This window comes from Magnolia sinica, chromosome 5, assembly GCF_029962835.1.
Source record: "Magnolia sinica isolate HGM2019 chromosome 5, MsV1, whole genome shotgun sequence".
NCBI lineage: Eukaryota > Viridiplantae > Streptophyta > Magnoliopsida > Magnoliales > Magnoliaceae > Magnolia > Magnolia sinica.
Window position 1 is genome coordinate 17308445 of NC_080577.1, and position 23452 is coordinate 17331896.

At 39.3% G+C, this 23452-nt stretch overlaps 2 protein-coding genes and 1 non-coding gene across 6 annotated transcripts in view; 2 read left to right on the forward strand and 1 right to left on the reverse strand.

Moving 5' to 3' along the window:
- The window catches only part of LOC131245594 (cytochrome P450 CYP72A616-like), a 99044-nt gene extending 92909 nt beyond the window's left edge, over window positions 1–6135 (forward strand). For both annotated transcript variants that reach the window (XM_058245155.1, XM_058245154.1), the window contains exons 2-5: window positions 2767–2987; window positions 3331–3575; window positions 4882–5263; window positions 5628–6135. In XM_058245155.1, coding sequence (XP_058101138.1) covers window positions 2767–2987; window positions 3331–3575; window positions 4882–5263; window positions 5628–6053 — 1274 coding nt within the window. In that variant the 3' untranslated portion in view covers window positions 6054–6135. The remainder of the gene's footprint in view (window positions 1–2766; window positions 2988–3330; window positions 3576–4881; window positions 5264–5627) is intronic.
- Window positions 6136–14591: 8456 nt separating this feature from the next.
- On the forward strand, window positions 14592–18980 carry LOC131245599 (structural maintenance of chromosomes protein 2-2-like). 3 transcript variants are annotated; one of them, XR_009170921.1, is made up of 5 exons: window positions 14592–14651; window positions 14754–14795; window positions 15085–15178; window positions 15298–15386; window positions 18643–18980. XR_009170921.1 is itself a non-coding variant. In XM_058245168.1 (4 exons), the coding sequence occupies exons 1-4, from the start codon at window positions 14617–14619 to the stop codon at window positions 18653–18655; spliced, it is 231 nt and encodes a 76-aa protein (XP_058101151.1). In that variant the 5' UTR covers window positions 14602–14616; the 3' UTR covers window positions 18656–18980. The 3 variants fall into 3 exon arrangements, 1 of the variants encoding a protein (XP_058101151.1); XM_058245168.1 differs by lacking the exon at window positions 14754–14795 and having other exon boundaries at window positions 14602–14651; XR_009170920.1 differs by lacking the exons at window positions 14592–14651; window positions 14754–14795 and adding an exon at window positions 14820–14934.
- Window positions 18981–22900: 3920 nt separating this feature from the next.
- LOC131247774 (small nucleolar RNA R71) lies at window positions 22901–23007 on the reverse strand. The gene has a single exon (XR_009172044.1). It is a non-coding gene; the product is annotated as a small nucleolar RNA R71 (small nucleolar RNA).
- Between the last annotated feature and the right edge of the window lie 445 nt (window positions 23008–23452).

Below are 23452 nucleotides of genomic sequence, written 5' to 3' on the forward strand. Positions count from 1 at the left end.
CACTGTTTCCCGTGGTGAGGTCCACTTGAGATTTGGATATACTTTGTTTTTAGTCTAAACCCCTCAAATTATCTTTTAAAATGGATGGACGGAGTGGATAAAATATTTTAATCATGGTGGACCCCACAGAGTTTACTCAATACGCAATCCGCGTCCCCGTTTATTAGTTTCAGTTCCGTGAAGGTGGGCCTGCTCCTCGATCACGTACATGCAAACGGTCCCACAAGTTGTGGTGCCGTACCATCATTCCCGCCAACGTGACACTTCTGTAAGAAATCGGAGCCATTAAAACGGTCGACATCACCCTGAAAATTAATTAGGCTAATCAGATGGGCCGCTAAGTGTGTATGTTGAGTCAGACCATTGGTGCGTGGCCCACCTAACGATCACAACGGCCGGATTTTTGTTCCAGGCAATCCTCACGACAGAGCATCTCCTTTTCACGGTACGGATGTATACAAAGTGGCATGTCAGCGGGAAAGATGGTGCGGTACAACAAGCTGTAGTGCCTTGCGTATATGTGATCAGTTCTCATTTTGTAAAGCGATTCGAATGGATGGAGGACATGTCTCCCGCGGCACACTGCCAATAGAAGTGCATTGCCTGTGACCTCGCGCGCATAGATATACCTGTGTCCGGGGCTGTGTGGAATCCACAGAGGTGTCCGTGACAAATCCACTCCGTCCATCTTTTTGAAAGAACACGATATGACGGATATAAAAAAGGCAGATCCAAAACTCTTGTGGGCCATACCATACGAAACAGTGGAGATTGAATGGATGGGGTTGACAGAAGTTTTATATCAAGATTATATGTGTTCATACTGTTTATCTGAGTGATAATAACCATATGAACGGTTTGGATGGCAAATAAACATCATGTTCATTTCCAGGAAGGTTTCAACGGTGGACGGTTCCGTTCCCCCTGTTTGATTTAGTGTGACGCACATGAGTGTTGGATCTGTATTATTTTTATATAATTGTATTATTGTGGTCTTTCAAAACAGATGGACGGAGTGGATTTGTCAAGGACATATCTTTGGACCCCACACAGCCCCGGGCACAGGTATATCTCTGTGACCGGGGTCACATACAGCCGCTTCCACTGCCGATTAGGTGCATGTACTGAAAACTGATGGCCTACAGGCTACCACAGCTTCGGACCATATGCCACTTATGTAGTCCATCCGTACAATGAAAAAGGTGGTCTCCAACGTGAAAACCAGCTTCTCAAAAATAAGTCCGATCCGCTCCCTAGGTTGGCCACCTCAGTACGTTGAGTCATATTGCCGGTTGTCCATCCATTCCAACAGCATGGCCTACCTGATGATCAGACGGTTCTCATTTTTGTGCCAGGTGATCTTTGTTGGAATGATGGCCATGGAGGCCCTACAATCAATTACAAGTTTCAAATGAATATTTGGAGGTGAAAAAAACATCCTCTAATTCCTGTTCTTAGGAATGAAATGGCCACTTAGAATTTGGACTCGGAATAGGTGGTGTGGTGATGCGTTGGGCGTCATGGGACGCACCATGATATATGTTTCTTATATCCACACCATCCATTCATTTTTTTCAGATCATTTTAGGGCATAAATCCAAAAAGGAAGCGGATCCGAAGCTCAAGTGGACCACCCCACATTAAACAGTGGAGATAATGACACCGACTCTGATGTTTATTTGCCATCCAACCCTTTGATAAGGTCGCGGAAAATATCAGCTTGATCCACGACTTTTATAGCCCCCAAGAAGTTTTTAATGATGGGTGTTCAATCACCATTATTTCCTGTAGTGTGGTCCACTTGAGCTTAGGATTTGCTTCATTTTTTGGATTATAGGTAATTGGATTGCAGGGCAATTTGGAGACTTACATTTGCCTGTAAAGACTTTATATGCCTAATGCCTAAACGTATTATAGCTTTTAGTTGTAATAATATCAAACTAAGCAAAAAGCAATATTTGAGATTATTGAACACAATGGTTGATATATACTTGTGATGTGTAGGGCCCATTGTATATGTACCAAGAAAATAGCTTGGTTGATTATTGAATGGACAACATGAGAGGGAAGGATAGGATGTCCACCATTAAAAACTTCCATATATATTGCATTTGGGGCCGACGATGATGGGTAGAGGACATCCGATCCGTCCAGTAAATGCATGATTTGATGCTTTCTTAGGCCCAAAAAAAGCAAGTCCTTTTTTTGGGCCCATTTTGGAGGGATATACCGCCTTAAGCTCTATGGTGTGATTACCTACTTTATAAATTGAAAATACTTTACAAGTTAACCAAACACATAATCTATTTGCCTATAAACAAATTAGTACTTAAAGACAAATAGAGTAACTTGCAAACAGTATGAAACTCTTTTCAAGTATGAAGTACTTACAGCTTAAAACTTCATAGGCACCCAACATTGGCCTGAAACGAATAACTCTCGCATTCTTCCACTGTAGTGTTTTTTATTTTTTTTCTTTCTTTTTACACACCCCACACATACACCACATGGGCACTCAATCCCATAGTCTTTGAAACAGAGTCTTGTGTACCACTGAATTGTGGAACTGGACCCCACTATAGTTATGCGGGTGAGAATTTAACCGTTTCAGTTGAAGTTTTATATTTGAATTTTGTTTATATACAACAGGCAGGCTCGCACAAATATGTTTAGTCAAAATCTTTTATTTTACTTTGGCTGTTTATTTTCTCTATCAATCCTTATAAGCAACGAAATTACTGACGATTGAAAGTGGGAAAAACATAGGAAAAACATCCGTCACATGGTTTGGAACAACTCCTAGAGTGAACATCATGGATCCAGAACTGATAAGGGAAGTCCTTTCGAATAAGTTTGGACACTTTGCAAAGCAAAAGCCAACTGCATTTGGGAAGCAGTTAGTATCCGGGCTCGTGAGTCACGAAGGCGAAAAATGGGCAAAACATAGGAGAATCATCAACCCCGCCTTCCATGTAGAGAAGTTGAAAGTAAGCACCCTTGACTTCTTTCTCAGAAAATCAAAGGCTACTCATGAATTCCCACCCATGACATGCAAATGTGAGACCTAAGCTGTTCATCAAGTGGACCCCACTATGTTTGTGCTATGGTTTGAATCTTGGATGGATTGACTGAACATGTAAGAAAGAAGTGAATGATCAGAACACAAGTGTGGCTCATTTCACAAGCATACACACCTGATGGATGGCTCTGATCTCGCACTTAATCATGGCACAGCTCTTTTTTCTCTTTAAATGACACAATATTGGTCATTTATCATTATATAAAGTGATGCCTATCTGTAAGCTGCTTTCTGTTTCTTGTTGGCTATAGCGGATGTTACCAGCATTCTCTGCAAGTTGCAGTGAATTGATCAGCAAATGGGAGCAGTGGGTTGGTTCTGAAGAGTCCCGTGAATTAGATCTGTCGCCAGAACTCCAAGCTTTAACGGGAGATGTTATCTCACGGACAGGGTTTGGTAGCAGCTACAAAGAAGGGAGGCGGATTTTCCAACTCCTAACAGAACAGGGAGAGCTTGTAATGCAGGCTATTCAAAGGGCATACATCCCTTGCTATCGGTGTGTTCTCACGTCTCCTCTTGCTTGCATTCATTTCCTTCTTCTTCTTCTTCTTCTATTTCTTTTTTTCTTTTTTTCTTTTCGCTACATTGTTTCTCTTTAGTATTTGATTAGGAAGAATCCAAAATATGGAAGTGGGAAATCCCTAAAGAACCCTCAGGGAATGGAAAACCGCAAATTCCAATCAACAGGAATTCCGTCGTTTGGTTATGAGTGTTGTTTTCTATGTATATGTTAAAAGGTCAACAGTTGAACAGTGAGACCTGTCTCTCGGTTGGGGCAGTGCAGAACGGTTTCCCTCATTTTGTAAGGAAAAGTTAGGAAAAAGAAATCGATTTCCCCCTCTTTTTTGGTGACTCAAACAGAAGAAGCCATCTCATGATTGAGGTTATATACTAAATTGAAACACAATGAAACAAATAGGTGTTTGGAAACTGAATTGAATCACAATGATTAAGCTCAATCAAGTGGAAAAGCCGGTGTTTCCTAGTACTCATTGTGAGGAAGTAGCCCTCAAATAGCCATTGCATTCCTTTCAAGTCCAACTTGAATGTTACATGATTGTGATTTCGAGCCAAGCACCTCAAGATGCAAAATGAGGAAGGGCATCTCAATTTGGCCAGTTCCTCTTTGTTAAACTAATCATTGCATTTCAATTCAATAGTGCACCCAAACAGAACTTAAATCAATTCTTGAAAGAGTGATCTGCAAGTGAACATCTAGATTGTATGCCTTTTTAAATGACATTTCTGCTTGATTTCTAGCTATTTAGGTATTAGTACAACTCAAAATCCTATTTGGGATGGCTGAGGAGCGTTGTTTTTCAGTTACCATTTATCCCATTAGACTGGGTGATGCCCATGAACCTACTTCTGACTCTATGTACGGTTCCAATTGTTAATTCCACCATCAATTGAAATCTGCATTTGGATGCACTAAGGAATTGCATTGCAATGATCAGTTCCATAAAGTGGAAAATGAAATTATCTTGCTTGGTATTCACATGGACTGGGTTCCACAGTGCAATTTAGTTACTTTGAAGGTAGCCTTGAAAAGAACATAACCACAATTTGGCTGCTGCTTCTGATTATTACAAATTGGTCAGTCTTTCAGTCCTGATCTAATTATTTCAATTCATTTCAACTGTGCATCCAAACGCAGCTTTAAAATTTTCCAATAAATTCCATAAGTGAGAAGAGGGAAGTGATATAAAGGAAATGAAATCAGAAAACCAAATGATATTTTATCACAAATTCCGAATGATAATTTATATAAATTCCATATCATGTGCACTATCACATTGCAGGTTTTTTCCCACGAAAGACAACCTGAGGAGAAAGGAAATCGATAGAGAAATACGAGCTATTATGAGGAGTATGATTGAAAAGAGGGAGAAGGCTATGAAAACGGGGGAAGCCAGCAACGATGATTTGTTGAGCTTGCTAATGGAATCCAATTCCAAAGAATCCCAAGATCAAGGGAATTCCAAGAGCATGAGTATTGAAGATGTGATAGAGGAGTGCAGGCTATTCTACCTTGCAGGGCAGGAGACCACATATAGCTTGCTGACATGGACAATGATCGTGTTGAGTATGCATCCAAGCTGGCAAGAGCGAGCGAGGGAAGAGGTGTTGCAAGTCTTTGGGAAGAACAAACCAGACTTTGATGGCTTAAGCCACCTCAAAATTGTGAGTGTTTTCCTTTCAAGTAATGCCAATATACAAATGACACAGGGCCAATGGTGATCAGATCATAGTCCAAAAATCAGACTGGTCGCGCTCCAGGTGGGCCACGCATGTTACATCAAATGTGGAAGTTGGTTGTCATTTCTAACTGTCCATTTTCGTACAATGTGGCCCATCTAATGGGTAGGGTGATGTGATCTTTGGGGTGGTTGCACTCACCAAAGGGTCCTGATGAACCGCACAACTCTTTGTGAATTGCATGCATATGTGAATTATTTCTTAGATTTTTCACTGATTTCACATGAAAGTACTGCATTTAATCATTGGCCAGACACATGATCTCTGGAATTGTTGAAATCGATGGCAGGTAACCATGATCCTGCATGAGGTTCTCCGACTGTACCCACCTGCAATTCTCCTTACTCGGCGAACTTATAAAAGAATGCAACTAGGTGGAATAACCCTCCCAGCCGGTGTGGAACTTACGCTACCGATTCTCCTCATCCATCATGATCCCAAGCTCTGGGGCGAGGATGCAGATGAATTTAACCCAGAGAGATTTTCCAGAGGAGTCTCCAAGGCAACAAACAATCAAGTCTCGTTCTTCCCATTCGGGTGGGGTCCGCGGATATGCATTGGGCAGAACTTCGCCTTGGTAGAATCTAAGTTAGCTTTGGCCATGATCCTACAACGTTTCTCGTTCGAGCTATCACCTTCCTATGTCCATGCTCCTTACACTGTTATAACTCTCCGTCCTCAGCATGGTGCTCAACTCATCTTACATAAACTTTGAAGGTCCATCTGGTCCTTGTCATAGAGCTATGTGGACAGTCATCTGGATATGGTTATTTTATAGTGATTACTGTTGTTATTAACCTATGTAGCGCTCTCTATTGTTTGGATTACACAAATAGGGATGTTATATATTAATCATAAAACCGTGGACCCCACTTATTAAATGGTTAGACGTGACTAGTGATGAGCCATTTTGGCAAGATGCCATATTAGACCATGACTCTCTACATATGTGGTGGATGAGTACCCGAAAGCATACCTGAATTGGGTACTGCACCCGCCTGGACCGAACTCTCCTCACCCCCAATGTGGTGGGATTTGAATGGAGGACAGGCTGCTATCATAGATGGGCTGACAGAAACGTGTTTTGCGTGGGCTCCATTTTTTACTGCAGCATGAACTGTCTAATGGGGGAATTACCTAGTCCACATCCCCTAAAAGCAGGTCTATCCATTAATTAGGTGGGTCATACTATTAGAAAATAATGGACAACCACCTAAAAAACTCCAAATTCTTGTGTTGGCCCACATGATGGCTAGACTGGCTGGTTCTTGGGGTGTCCAGCACCTTGATGGGGCACACCTTGTTGATGAATTGGATGACATACACAACTGATTATTGGGTTTGATGAATGATGCACTCCATGGTAATCCCACACCGACCTATGGTTGGCATCCTGTTCTTATGGTTGGCAAAAAAAAAAAATTTTAATAGAAAAACTTATGAAGCGCATTCCGCGTTCACCATTAAGCCAGACTCCTATCGCAGAAAGAATTTAGTGAAAAACCACTTGGCGCTTTCCTTTTTCTGCGTTAACAATGCATTAAGAAACTCCACTAGACATGGAATATTTTCCCAATTCCACATTAAGTGCAAAAAATCAGCGTTAACAAACAGGCCCTAAGTTGTAATATGGCTGACTTTTATATGCAAAGCCTAGACTCCAGGGTAGAAACTGATGGACATAGTCGATTTACATATATAGCATGGTTAGCCCTATAGAGCTCGAGTGTTTTAGGTGTTGTAGTCTTGTACTCTTTTGTAGGGATTCTCATTCTTTTTGGTGTTTAATCTTTGGGAGTTTTCTCTAAATATACCTAGGGTATTGTTGGAGCTCCAAAACATATCCCATTTTTCAAAAATTATTTTTCTAAACTTTCAGGTGCAGGATTGAGGGGATTATATTTTCCCAGGACCAAAATGCCAATGTACTTTATAAAGCCCTTATAATATTTTCCAGTATCATGCAATTTTATGAAAATGCTCTCCCTTGTTACAAGTTAGATCAAGGTGATTTTAAGCTTGCTGGAAAAATAATTCAACGAGCTTTCGGTTAGCACTAGAATCATCTCATGTAGAGACCTTTTGACCTTTTAAAAGTGAAGCCTATTTCACTGATGGTATAACTCACTTCTCCATGACTTTTAATGCAAACGATGACATACCAAATGGTTCTCAACAGAGGCATTTTATAATTCATTGAAAAGCTTATAAAATTAACTTTTCAACAAGCCTAAAAATATTTAAATCTAAGGTATAATGAGGAAGATTCGATTTGTTGACACAAGTTGCGTGGTGCTAACCGTTTAAGCAGCGTGAGTTATACCATCGAAGACTATAGACCTACTTTTTAAAATATCAAATGGTCTCCAAATGAGAAGATTCCAATCCTGGATCACTAGATAGGGAGAAATTATCATTCAAAGTGTAGACTATAAATCAAACATAACTTTTGATCCAGGTATCGTCACGACACAACCCATCTATCTTTATGTAATGATAGTTCCAGGGTCAACCAACCTACTATGCAGGTCGCATATGTACATTTCGCGAGAAAGCGTGCCCTTTTGGTTCAAAATTATGATTTTGAAAATTTTTTATTATTTTTAGTCATTTCTATTTTTTGTCATCTCTCCTTAGTTTTAGAGTTTTTGGATTTCTGGCTTTTTAGAAATTGCTTGTAACCATAGTAGGAATCCTTCGATAAGGTTTATTTGGATTTTCTATTTTTAGAAAATTAGGCTTCAAAAGAATTTTTCTATTTCGAGTAACTAAGAGTTTTACTAGTTTGAATCATTTCGAATCAGAGTTTGGGTTTTCTTTACCAAGTATAATCAGAAATCATACACATTATTCAATAAAATACCCAAATTTTCTTTCTTATTTTCTTATAGACTCAAGAACTCTCCTTGTGTATTCAAAGTTTTAATCACTTGAGGAAGATGATGATCTTCTTTTTATTGTTTTATGCTATTCCCAACATCAAATTCTCATATAAAGTGGAAACGAATATTAATGTGCTTACTACATCTATGGAATATCACATTCTTTATAAGAGAGTCAAATTATTATCACAATAGATAATCATGGAACCATCTTAAGGATAATAAATCACTCTAAAGCATTCTTCTTAATCAAACTACTTAACTTGCATAAGATGTAGCTACAATGTACTTGGCTTTAATAGTTGAGAGAACGACCACCTCTTTAAAGGCCATGTGAATGTAGCACTTCCAATACAAAATACGACATGCATGGCATGCTCTTTTTATCATTCATATACTGGTATAATTGCCATCTTTGGGCCCAAAAAGTCTAAATTCTTTAGCACAATAACAAATAAAATCATGATTGTTGATTAGATGTCTTCAATATATAAAGAAAAAGAGGTTTCGAATGATCGATGGACAGAGTTGATTGATTGAGTGAACCCCAAATTAGATAGATTGGTCTCTAGACAGTTTTAGACAAGTTTGATCGATTAACCTTGGACGTTTGAGCGATTGACAAAATTTTTATTTTTATTTTTTTAAAATCATGTTCTAGACACTTTTGAGCATGTTTGCCGATCGATCGAGTGTTGTTTGATCAATATTGATTGATCGATGCTTAGATCAATGGCGCGCACAGTTTTGTATAGTTGCGCATTTTATTTCTTATTTCGGGTGTAACATCATATATATACATATATATGTGTGTGTGTGTGTGTGTGTGTGTGTGTGTGTGTGTGTGTGTAAGTATGTATGTATGTATATCAGTGTGTGTGTGTGTGTGTGTGTGTGTGTGTGTGTATGTATGTATGTAAGTATGTATGTATGTATATCAGTGTAAAACAAGCTTAGGGTATCGTAGGGCTTATTCTAAAGAGAGATTAGGGTTTTGAGAAGTGTTCTTGCATTTGTAACATGATATATCTCTTGTAATTTATTTTCATAGTGGATTTTTTTGTCACTTTGTGGCATGATTTTTTTTTCTTTTAAGGGTTTTCCACGTAAAATCATGTATTCCTGTGCATACTTTGTTTGTGTTTATTTCTCATTGTGTGATTCGAATTTAGGGTTTACTTTCATGATTCCCCAACAAGTGGTACTAAAGCTATACATTCGGACTTGAGTTTGAATATGAAACATGACGATGAAGGGATCTAACATGAAGTATGAGACAGAAAAGTTCACCTAGAACAAATAAATTTGAACTATGAAAAGTGAAGATAAGAGGTCTAGTTCAGTAAGGATTGCAACATACACTCCTTGGTATAACGAAGCGTTAAGCGACTATGAGCGATGAAGAGTGGGAAGAACTAGATGAGAGGGCAAAAATCTCAATCAAATTATGTTTAGCAGATGACATCCTTTATAATGTCCTTGATCAGAAGATCATCGCAGGGCTTTGGACGAAGTTAGAAAGTTTGTACATAATGAATTCCCTATTAAATTGTCTGTATCTGGAAAAATAAAAATAAAAAATAATTCTATAATCTGAAGATGGCAGAATGGCTAGATATTAATGAACACATTAGCATACCAGAAAATTGTGCAAAAGCTACGGATTAAATCCATAGCCATAGATGGAAATAGCTACAGATATAATCCGTAGCAACTATTTCTGTAGCCAAAAGTACCTACAACTAAAGTAGTACTGGATCTGTAGCAATAGGGTTGTCAGTTATCAGGTACGGTCAATGATCAGAATCGGCAAATCGGTCATGTCAATCAGAGTCAGCAATCGGTCATGACAATCGGGATTAATCGATAATCAGAATCGGCAAATCGGTCACGACTATCAAAATCGATTGATAATCAGAATCGGCAAATCGATCATGTCAATCAGAGTCGGCAATCGGTCAAGACAATCGGGATCGATCGATAGTCAGAATCGGCAAATCGGTCATGACAATCTAAATCGATCGATAATTAGAATCGCCAAATCGATCACGTCAATTAGAGTCGGCAATCGGTCACGACAATCAGGATTGATCGATAGTCAAAATCAGCAAATCGGTCACGATAATCGAAATCGATCAATAATCAGAATCGACAAATCGGTCATGTCAATCAGAGTCGGCAATCGGTCACGACAATCGGAATCGGCCTGTATGATCGATCGATCAAGGCTTAAGGGAAGGTCACAATGTGGACATTAAACCATCATTGCCCATCAATGTGGACATCCAACCAACATCGCTCCCAAGGAGTCGCCCACATAGGACCGAACATACAGTGGGCCCGTGGCCTCACACAAAGGCCTAATATGCATCGCAATGGGCCTCATACAAGGGCTACATGTGCATCACATTGGGCCACATCTTAAGGCCTCATATACACAACAGGTGGGCCCTGCACATAGGCCTCAGATATATCACACCGGCCACAACCCATGGGCCATATAAACATCACATTGGGTCCCATCATATGGGCCTTAAATACAAGGCAAGTGGGCCCTATCACATAGGTCATGGGCCATAGAATACATCGAGGTGGGCCTCATTATCGTCAAATCGGGCCCACCATTCTAGGTGAGAAACTTACACCATACATATATTTTTAGAGATCATTTTAGAGCATTATCCAAACAATGAATCATATCAAAAGATCATCTGGACCATACCACAAATGACAGTCGTGGTAATGATATCCATAGTTAAATTTCTAGTGAGTCCACCATAGTATTTATTTTCCATTCATACTATTCATAAGGTCAAAAGGACCTGAATAGGGAAGGGAAACAAATATTATATTGAATCAAAACTTCTATAACCTAAAGGGGTTTCAAGGGTAGCGTTCAACACCACTGTTTTCTGTAGGGTGGTCCACTTGATATTAGATCTACCTTATTTATTTATTTATTTATTTAGTCTCAAGCCGTGAGACGAGGTGGCCCAAAATAAATGGACGGTTTGGATGTAATACAAACATCAGGGGTGAGGTCCACGTACGTGGCCCGCTAGGGGATTAAATCTGCTTCATTTTCATCTTGAGCCAAAGACGAGCTCGCCAGATGAATGGATGGAGTGGATATAAACATACATCACGGTGGGCCCCACCCGCCTAGATCGCTGGACCGCGTGGATACAAACATACATCAGTGGTGGGTCCCATGCACATGGCCCACCTTACATATATATATATATATATATAAAATATATCATATATATATATATATATATATATATATATATATATATATATATATATATATATAAAATATATCATATTATAATATAATATAATATATATATAAATTACAAATAGCCACCGTCCAGACCCTGGATGTTCTGGACGACGGAGATTTCATACACACTCACATGGTGGGTCCACACGTGTGGCCCACCTCACATCATGTATTATGATATTAACATAATATTAATACATTATATATATATATATATATATATATATATATATATATATAATATGTATTATATCATCTAGCCACCGTCCAGCAGCAGGGACGCTGGACGGTCTGGATACAAAATATGTACATCACGTGGGGCCCCTTAGGATGGACGGCTGGATATGCATCATGGCAGGCCACATGTGGCAGCCACAAGGTGGGTCCCACATAGCTGTGCCTGGACGAGGTGGATCATGGATACACACATCAGCGTGGGTCCACGAGAGTGGACGGTCTGGGTTATAACACATACATCAGACCCTCAGGGCTGCTGACGTATACAGCAGTGAGACCCTTAGAATCGTGCAAGCACGGACGGCTTGGATACAAAATACATATATCATGGTGGTCCCCACCAACCGCTGACGTCAGTAACAGCTGTTGCTGCCGCTGCCAAAAGTAGATGCATGGCGTGGATGAAACCCACGTATCTGATGGGTCCCATGAAATTTGCTGACATCACTGCATCAGTTATGTTGGTGTCATGTACACTCGCCAATCCCCTCCACCTCAGGGTAGGCTCCATGTATGGGTGGTGTTCCCACCGCCCAAGCAATAGACGATGGGTATACATCCATCCAGGTGGGTCCCACGTCCCACCATCTGGACCGTGGATAAAATACATCCATCATGGTGGGCTGCAACTATGGAAAAGAGAGATAGAGAGAGAGAGAGAGAGAGAGAGAGAGATTGGTGAGGTAGAGGGAGGGACCCCGCCACCCTCCCTATACAATGCATACATCGAGATGGGTCCCACCACAAATGGGTCCTTAAACCATCATAATCACACAACTCAACCTTAGAAAAACACCCACCGTAGGATCTTCTCTTCCTTCTTCCGCCAACACGATTTAGAGCTCCAAGGAAACGATCCTGACATTTGAGATGGACTTTGAATGGTGGAGATGGGAGGTAGGAAGGTGGGCCACACTAGCTCTCTCATGGGGAGCTTGGACGTGGGTTGCTTGGGAGGAAAAAATGAGAGAGAGAATGAAAGAGAGAGAGATGATGGGAGAGGAGTGATGGGGTGTGTAAGAGATGGGATGGAAAGGTTGACTTTGGGGATGTAGTGTACTTTGGGGATGGGATAAGGTACTTGACTTGATGGGTTTACTTTGACAAGTGAAGTGATTGATGTGATGGATTCTCTATGGATTTACAACATGCGACGTTTTCCTCAAACCGAACGCGGGCCTACATCTCCTGGCTCTGGTATCGTCTTGGCGCATGAGACGCGGCATCAGAACCGCAGTGACGGCGCGGTCGCAATAATACAAGTATTAAGTCGAGCCGACTCAGATTGACATGATGTAACTCAGGGTCATGTGCAAATACCGATTATAGGTCGCAGGTTGTCAGAATTCGACCGAGAGGACTGTGGAAACCTATGGAGCGGTACGGTTTAGGATACGGGTCTCACATTCAAGGATTCAATGTTTATCACAAGAATGGGCTTGTAAAGGTTTGCTTATTGGTCTTGTATTCTAGTTGTGTAATTGGGATGAAATATTGTTTACATCATCTTGAAATTCTATTTGATCTTTTCATTTCCCTTGTTGCTGACATGTGTAAATGGTTTAGGTAATAATGGTCCCTCCCTCAAAAACTTGATGCTACTTTGAAATAATGATATCAGCATATCTCTTAGTTATGAACATGGTATAAACCTAAGTTATATTTTATGGCAAAGAATATGGCAGATTGATGCCGTGATTTGTTTTTTAATGGAATGATTTTGAAGTGGTTGTCTAAATGCATTCCCTCCTTTTTCTTTATTTCTTCAGGACAATGTACCATTACCCATTCTGCAACTTATGTCGCCTTGGAAAGGGACTTGGTGCTGACTTCTTTCATTGCATGACATGTAATTGTTGCCTAAGATGAAGTTAGTCAAGCACATTTGCCGGGAGAAAGGTCTGGAGACTAACTGCCCCATATGTTGTGATTTCTTGTTCAGTACTTCAAGTGCATCAGTTAGAGCCCTTCCATGTGGCCATTTCATGCATTCAACTTGTTTTCAAGTTTGCCCATCTCTTCTTTGCTTTGATTTCAAATTGCATTATGTGTGAGTTTCCACCTTGTTCTTTCCTTTTTCCCATTTATTGGGAAGTGGAGTATGATGCGTGAACTCAACTCATGTTCTCCTTTTGCATTGTGTTCAGGTGCACACATGTAGTCACTACACCTGTCGAATATGCAACAAATCCTTGGGAGATATGGCCGTGAGAAAGCCTTTTCCTGTTTCTCTTTAATAAGCATTACATGGTTCAAGGACTATACTATCTTCTTTTCTCGATCATTCCCTAAATTTCCTCAAGTCATGGTGATTTATATCAGCCGGTATGTACATTGATCAGTTGGTAGTTTTTATTTCCACTTAAAACATCGAATAACTTATGAGGTAAAAAGCTCTCATGGTTAGTTCATTTCCACTTAAAACATTGAATAACTAGATAAATCAGCCGGTATGTACATTGATTAGTTGGTAGTTTTTTGGCTTTATCTTGTTTTTCTACAGTGGAGCCTGAATTCATCGATAAATCAACTGGTATGTACATTGTTCACTTGTGCAATACTACCCAAACTGCACTTCTATTTTGCTGTTAATTTATAGGTTTGATCTGGAACTGCAGATATTTCCATGGGATGTGTCTCGCATTTGAGTATCAACGTAGGCAAAAACAAGACTGATTCAATTCCATCTTCAATAGACAACAAGGTGCATTCTTGCACACACTTCTTATTGTAATTGATGCATTCTTGCACATTTTTATTTTTAAATTTCGATGCATTCAATTGTGAAAGGATTTATGACTTTGAAAATGAAAGAGAGAGGCTCATTATGGAGAAGGACGTAGTCATTCAAGAGCTTCAACATAAAATTAGTGATGCAAATGTTGAGAGGAAAAAATTGGAAAATGAGGTACTTGTAGTGGTTATTTTGTTCCTATTTTATTTAACTTGCTTGATCTATGAAATTGTGTATGTGTTCTTGATAGAAACCCACTCTTTCCCATTCACACAGATTAAGCGAATGGAGATGGAACAGAAAGATTGCTCCCTGAAGGTAGATAAACTACTAGAAGGCATAGTTGGATTACACCTGAGAAACAATTATTTGGAAAAAGTGGGACAAATTATGACTTATCTCGTGATCCTCGTAAATCAAGGGAGGAGCTTGAGAAACTTCAAGCTGAACAATCTGGGTGTGTGATTAGATTACTTGTTGTGTTGTTTCCTGTGCTTCTTTGTTTTCTTTTCCATGACACCTAATTGATGTTTGGTTTTGCATTTTTTTTTTTAAAGAAGAAGGTTAATGGACATGCATCTCAGTTAATCTGATTGATTGTTTTCAGCCTTGAGAAGAGGGTCAACAAAAAAGTTATGGCAATGTTCAAGAAAGCTGAAGATGAATATAATGACTTATTATCCAAGAAAAACATCATTGAGGTATATTGTTGTATTTCTCAAACTGTAAAGGATCTCATGTTTATTTTTATTTTTATTTTTTTAAATTGAATTTGTTTATGTCTGAAGTTGTTTGTTTACTGTATTCTTCTCTTGCTTAGAATGATAAGTCAAAAATCAAGAAGGTGATTGAAGAGCTTGATGAAAAGAAGAAGGAAACACTAAAAGTTACTTGGGTTAAAGTGAACAAGTGAGTCAATACTTCTCTACTCTCATGTTCCAGTTCATATTTTGTGCTTTCTAGTTGAAAATCAAGAAAGCCATTTACTTTTATTGGTATATTTCAGCGAAAGAAATTTCCTTTTCGAATTATGTTAATGTGCGTGATTTCAGCATTTTAGATGGCTAAAACTATGGCCCAAATTATAGTATCTGGCTTCCTTGGATCCCTGGATCAGATGAATTCAGTGGATCCCGGGGACAGGCCGTGTTTATGTATTTGCTAGAAATTAATGGAGCAGACCCGAATGTGCGTCGGAGCTATCCGGATGAGCGGGGGTCCCTGGAAGGTGGGAACCGTTGTTATGACTATAATGAAGCTGTCCATTTTCTATGGACAGCATTAGAGGGACCTGGCCATTTGGACAGGCCGTGTTTATGTATTTGCTCAAAATTAATGGAGCAAACCCAGATGTGCGTCGGAGCTATCCGGATGAGTGAGGGTCCCTGGAACGTGGGAATTATTATTATGACCATGATGAAGCTGTCCATTTTCTATGAAAAACATTGGAGGGGCCTGGCCATTTGGACAAGCCGTGTTTATATCTGTATTTGCAGGGACCACACTCTTAACCTAAAACCCAAACGTAAACTCGATCTCAAACCCGAATCCGATTTCCTAAACATAAACCTTAACATATTCTCAAATCCCTAAACCTAAACCTACACCTAATAATAATCTCAACTCCCTAACCTAAACATAAACCTAAACTTGAAAACCCAAACCTATACCCAAACTTAAACCCGAACCCGATTTCCTAAACCTAAACTTATAATCTTAACCTAAACCTATTCTCAAATCCCAAAACCTATAACCTAAACCTAAACCTAAACCTAAAACTAAACCTTAATCTATAACCTAAACCTATAACCTAAACTCAATTCCCTAAACCTTAACCTATAACCTAACCTAAACCTAAACCTATAACCTACACTTATAACCTAAACCTAAGCCTCTAACCTAAAACCTAAACTTAAACCTAAAACCTAAATGTATTCTCAAATCCTTAAACTTAAACCTACACCTAATCTTAATTTCAACTCCTTAACCTAAACCTAAACTTGAAAACCCAAACCTAAACCCGATCCCGATTTCCTAAACCTAAACCTTAACCTATTCTCAATTCCCTAAAGCTATAACCTATAACCTAAACCTAAACCTAAAACCTAAATGTATTCTCAAATCCCTAAACCTAAACCTACACCTAATCCTAATCTCAACTCCTTAACCTGAACCTAAACTTGAAAACCCAAACCTAAACCCGAATACGAACCCGATTTCCTAAACCTAAACCTTAACCTATTCTCAATTTCCTAAACTGTAACCTAAAACCTAAACCAAACCTAAACCTATAACCTACACTTATAACCTAAACCTAAACCTAGACCTGTAACCTTAACCTAAACGTAAAACCTAAACCTAAACCTAAACCCTATCCCGAACCCGAATCTGAATCCCTAAATCCTTAGCCTAAACCTAAAACCCAAACGTAAACCCGTTCTCGAACCCGAACCTGATTTCATATACCTAAACCTTAACGTATTCTCAAATCCCTAAACTTAAAACTACACCTAATCCTAATCTCAACTCCCTAACCTAAACCTAAACCTAAACTTGAAAACCCAAACCTAAACCCGATCCCGAACCTAAATACGATTTCCTAAACCTAAACTTATAACCTTAACCTAAACCTATTCTCAAATTCCAAAACCTATAACCTAAACCTAAACCTTAACCTAAACCTAAACCTTAACCTATAACCTAAACCTATAAGCTAAAACCTAAACCTAAACCTAAAACCTAAATGTATTCTCAAATCCCTAAACCTAAACCTACACCTAATCCTAATCTCAACTCCCTAACCTAAACCTAAACCTACACCTAATCCTAATCTCAACTCCCTAACCTAAACCTAAACCTAAACTTGAAAACCCAAACCTAAACCCGATCCCGAACCCAAACCCGATTTCCTAAACCTAAACCTTAACCTATTCTCAATTCTTTAAAGCTATAACTTATAACATATAACCTAAACCTAAACCTTAACCTAAACCTATAACCTAAACCTAAACCAATAACCTTAACATAAACCAAAACATATAAAAGAAACCTTAACCCACAACCTATAACCTATAACCTAAACTTATAACCGATAACCTAACCTAAACCTAAACCTATAACCTATAACCTAAACCTAAACCTAAAACCTAAATGTATTCTCAAATCCCTAAACCTAAACTTACACCTAATCCTAATCTCAACTCCCTAACCTAAACCTAAACCTAAACTTGAAAACTAAAACCTAGACCCAATCCCAAACCCGAACCTGATTTTCTAAACCTAAGCCTTAACCTATTCTCAATTCCCTAAAGCTATAACCTATAACCTACACCTATACCTAACCTAAACCTATAACCTTAATCTAAACCTAAACCTAAAACCTAAATGTATTCTCAAATCCTTAAACCTAAACTTATACATAATCCTAATCTCAACTCCTTAACCTAAACCTAAACTTGAAAACCCAAACTAAACCCAATCTCAAACCCGAACTCGATTTCTTAAACCTAAACCTTAACCTATTGTCAATTCCCTAAAGCTTTAACCTATAACCTATAACCTATAACCTAAACCTAAACCTAAACTTTAACCTAAACCTAAACCTATAACCTTAACCTAAACCAAAACCTATAACCTATAACCTAAACTTATAACCTACAACCTAACCTTAACCTAAACCTATAAACTAAACCTATAACCTAAAACCTAATCCTAAACCTAAAACCTAAATGTATTCTCAAATCCTTAAACCTAAACCTATACATAATCCTAATTTCAACTCCCTAATCTAAACCTAAACCTAAACTTGAAAACCCAAACCTAAACCCAAACCTGATTTCCTAAACCTAAACCTTAACCTTTTCTCAATTCCCTAAAGCTATAACCTATAACCTATAACCTAAACCTAATCTAAACCTATAATCTTAACATAAACCTAAAACCTAAACCTAAACCTATAACCTTAACCTAAACCTAGGTTTTGAGTTTAAAACTCTATCCTAGGTTTGAACACATTACTCATGTTGGATTTTGCCATAGTTTAGAAGATTTGTAGGTACATTTTTTAGTTCTTCATATATAAGTGATTTTTTTTGTCTTTCTTCCTTTTGAGATGTGTACAAAGGTATGCTTGTTTGATTGTGTCTACAAATACTGTTTTATATAGGCTGACAAGCTAAAGAAGTCAGTGCAGAATGAAATTCATTTTCTCAAGGAAAGGGTTTCAGAACTTGAAAGTGATCTTGTGTCGAAGTCCACAGAAGTTACATCTGCAGTTTCAAGGAAAGAAGAAGCTTTATCTTCTGCATTTGCTGAAATTGACCGTCTGAAGGAAGAAAATTCTGTAAAAACGTGAGCATTATTGAATGCATATGAAAAGTGTTTACTGTGTTAGAGTATATTTGTTTCTTGTACATGAGGGCACGCTTTAGTTGTAATTCTTATGATAGGTTGAGTAAAGTGAAGTATTGTTTATTTAGAAATGTGAATGTAGGATGCATTGTATGATTTGATTACTATTTGTAATAAATGCATCTGTTGAGGGTCAAATATTGCATATCAGACCATGTATTGCCTGGTTTTTCAAACATGATACTGTTTAACGGCCCGATTTAAATCGTGTTTGTGTTGCAGGGCGTATTTACAAGCCTGGACTGAAAAGGGTACTAAAAGCATGGATTTAATGCTCAGAATCCACCAAGGCAAGGGACGGACTCCATGGGACCAAGATCAATGGGATTTCACGCCAGGGATCCACGAAAATCAAGAAACTGAAGCTCAAGCGGCCTGAAAGTCAGCCAGAATGCAAGATCACGAGGTTCCCACCATCCGTTCAGCTCAAAACTTCATACATGGCCAAGGGCCCACAAGTTAACTGTACATGTCGAATTTCAACCCTCAGATCCCTCCGGAAGTGGCCCAACGGACAGATCAGCCCCTAAAATTTTGATTTGGGACCCGCCTGATATCTGGATATACTTAAATTTCATTATCGACGCCTTAAAGTGGATGAGGGAAAGGATGGACGGAACGGATTTCTCACAAAAATCCCAGTGGACCCCACTCAAGAGAGTGCATGTGCACAAGGTGCACGTACTCACCATGCACCGCGATTGTCCCAATCGGTCAGCGTTACGCTGACCGATATCTTCTCAAAACTTCAAAAACAGCTCCAGCGTCTTCACACTGTAGCTGCGGTTTTGGCCAGTGGGCCTCATCAGACGCCTGGAGTGATGATCAGAGCCGTCCATTCGTTCCATGGGTTAGCCAAAACCCCTGCCTAGGTTTCCTTTCTCCTTCATGCAAGCATACGGGTGAAGATCTTAACCGCACGCAAGATGAACGGTAGCACAGAAGATCGTATGGGCCACACCGATTCCAGTTCAAAAATAGTCCTTTTCGAATGGTTTTTCGAGGGCATTCCAATGAATGGATTGGATTGTCCTGAAAACCTTAATCATAGGCCCACCGATCATCAAAACAGAGTTCCGGAAGCTCTGTTTCGCAGCGGAGCTTACGGAAAATCATGATGGGCCACCCTCTGAATTGATCAGGACGATCCAAGCCGTCTATTCGTTCCATAAGGGCGAACCGACCGTACAAAAGGAGTTCCTCCAAACCCATGCACGCACACTCAGAAAAGTCATGGTCAAACGCAGTTCGGACGGTAGAACAATATTCCTGATGGGCCACACTAAATGCGACCCGAACAACATCAATTCCGACCGTTTTTGTGAGAGCAATCCAATGGTCGGAATGGATTCATTGCCTGATGATCGGTCCTAGGCCACACAAAGCATCAGCGCAAGCAATTGGCAACGACTGCGTAAACATAGTCTGAGACCCGGTTGATCCGGGCCATTCAAGGACCATCGACAGGATCGGTCCGACTACTTTTACTGTCCAAATCCAACCCAGGGGACCACCGATCAAGTTCAAGAAGCCTGGATGGCTTGGATCTAGCGTATGAGGCATCCATGGGCCAAACGCAACGCTCTTACGGTTGCTGCGTAAAAGAAGCGGGCATACACATGCGAGCTTGCACACCAACTCCAGCCAGGCCTCTCCGACTGCTAGTTGACTATATAAGCAAGGAAAGAAGGAGAAGAAAAGGGCATTCAGGGAGGCTGGAACAGGGACGTGAGGAGCAGGGCTTGGACAATTGCAGGGGGAGGAAAACAGGGAGACGTGGCTGGAGACAGGTGTGGGTTTTTCTGCGTGCTCGGTTTTGGTTGCTGCTGCACGTCAGGGAGAGAGAAAGAGAAACGGGTTTTGGTTGCTACTGCACGTCAGGGAGGGATTCAAGCTGCTGGCAGCATGTGGAGGATTGGAAAAGGCAGGTGGCATGTGCTCTAAGCTTGGTTTCCTTTCTTCTTTTCCTTTATATTTCTTTTTATTTTTAAGTTCAGCCGCATCATGCCTATGTGTGGCTAAACCTCTTAGTTAGGGCTAAGAGGTGAAGCCTGTAGTGAAATGGGAGATTCTACTTTGTGCCTTTAATTCATAAACTGAATTTGATTTAGTTGATTATTAAAGGAATATTTTTTAATCTTTTATGGCCTGTTGTGACTGAAATTACAATGGGTTTGCAATGGCTTTGAGTATTTTCTTCCCCTTTTTATGTTTATGAAGTCAGGAAGCCCTATTGTTCATCATTGTCCCATGGGCATGGTAGGATGACAGTACCCTTCCTGATCTTCATACATTGTTGATTAGTTGGTAATTAGTTTAATCATGTTGTTTGCTTTGTCTCCTGGGCATGGTTAGATGATGGAATCCATTCTAATTCATATACTTTTCATTTCTTAAAAACCAGATCAAGTAGGTTCAGTTTGATTTCCATAAATCTTAATGCAGGCATAAGATCTCCCTGATCTCTACAAGTGGATCCTCTGAATCCCTAGTTTCTTCCTCTGAATTCCTTAAAGTTTTAGATAATTATTCCACAATTATTCCTTAAATTCTATTTGGTTTAGATCACATCTTAAATCTTGTTCTATTTCTACTTGGTTTCAGATAACGTATAGGTATCAGTCCCTGTGGATTCGACCTCAATCTTACCGAGTTTATTACTACATCACAACCCTATACTTGGGGAGTGAACAAGTTTTTGGCGCCGTTGCCGGGGACTGACGGTTACAATTCTCTGAAATTAATTGGTTTTAAGATTAGTTTAAGATTAGGATTTTACTAACCTTAGTTTTTTTTTTTTTTTTTTATTTGAGTTCAAAACTAACTTGTTTCCTGTTTTATAGGATCTTGACATAAGTTTCTCAATTGGTAATTCCTTCCTAATCTCTCTACTTTTTCCTATTTTTAGAATTAGGGTTTAAACTTTAGAAATTTTCTAATTTTAGTATCCTCCCTTCTGTAGGAAATAGTTTATTTTTAGAAATTAGGTTATTTCTTTCCCTTTTTAGAAATTAACTTTCTATTTTAGTAACTTTCTAATTTTAACTCTTTTAAAATCTAATTTGTTTCCTAATTTATTTTTAGAATTTTTGTTTAGAAACTAACCTTCCTATTTTGTAGGCCTTTAAGATAGAAATCTCTAATTCGGTACACTCCTTCTCTACTTTCTATTTTTCAGTTCTCTTTTAGTAATTTACGTTCTAGTTTGGGACTTTCCTAATTTATTTTAGAAGTTTTCACTTTCTTTTAGAAATCAGTTTACTGCTACCTTTCGTTTAAAAGGATTGTTCCTCTTTTTTAAAAAAATCTAACATATTTTGTTTTATTTTGCAGGTCCTTAACTTAGGAGCTTCAATTTGGTAATTCCTTTCCAACTCTCTCTCTCTTTCTTTTTAGATTTTCTTTTCCTTTCTTAGGATTAGGCTTTGAATTTGATTGAGGGCTGCGAGTGTTTCATGCCCAAGTGGGCCCGTGACAACACTCGACGTCTCTTGACTGAAGGAGGATTGGTTGAGGGGTTGACTATCCATCGCAGGACTAGATACCGCTCGAAATCCCCTGAGTTAACTGAAGTTATGGCTGAAGACCAACCTCCTCTACTTCCACCAAGGGTGGAGGATACCCAAGATGAGAATGAGGTGCAACAGGCACCCCCGCCTCGTACTCTACGAGATTATCTACAACCGGCGGGAGTGAGTACGCCCTCATGCATGATTTTCCCTGAAAACACAGGACAAATGGACATCAAGCCAGGAGTTATCCAACTCCTTCCCAAATTCCATGGACTTGAATCAGAGAGTCCATATTTACATTTGAAAGAGTTCGATGAGATTATAGCTACATTATGTTTTCCTAATGTATCTGAGGATACAATTAGGCTGAAACTCTTTCCTTTTTCCTTAAAAGAGAAAGCTAAGACGTGGTTACATTAATTGCGTCCTAGATCCATTGGCACATGGAACGACATGCAGAGGAAATTCATAAAAAAATTCTTCCCACATCATAAAACGATTACCCTCAGAAAAGCAATCATGAACTTTGTCCAAAAGGAAGATGAAACATTCTTCCAATGTTGGGAAAGGTTCAAAGATTTGGTCAGTTCATGCCCACAACACGGATTTGAAACGTGGCGCATTACAAATTTTTTCTACGATGGACTGACATCTTCCATGCGCCAAATGGTCGAGACAATGTGTAATGGAGAATTCATTAATAAAGATGTCGACGAGGTATGGGACTACCTCGACAGTCTGGCTGCAAAAACACAATCTTGGGACTATTACCCAAAGTCGAACACCACGTCTAGGCCGACTCAATTAAAGGAGAAAGGTGGATTATATCTCTTGAAAGAAGAGGATGATCTCAAGTGTAAAGTGACTACGCTCATAAGGAAAGTTGAGGCCATGGAAGGAAAGAAGGATAAGGTCAATGAAATTGTTTGCGGCATCTGTGATTGCAACATTCACACAACTGAAAACTGTCCTACAATACCCACCTTTCGAGGAGTGTTGAATGAACAAGCCAATGCCGTAAACAACTATCAAAGACCTTTTACTGGACCTAAC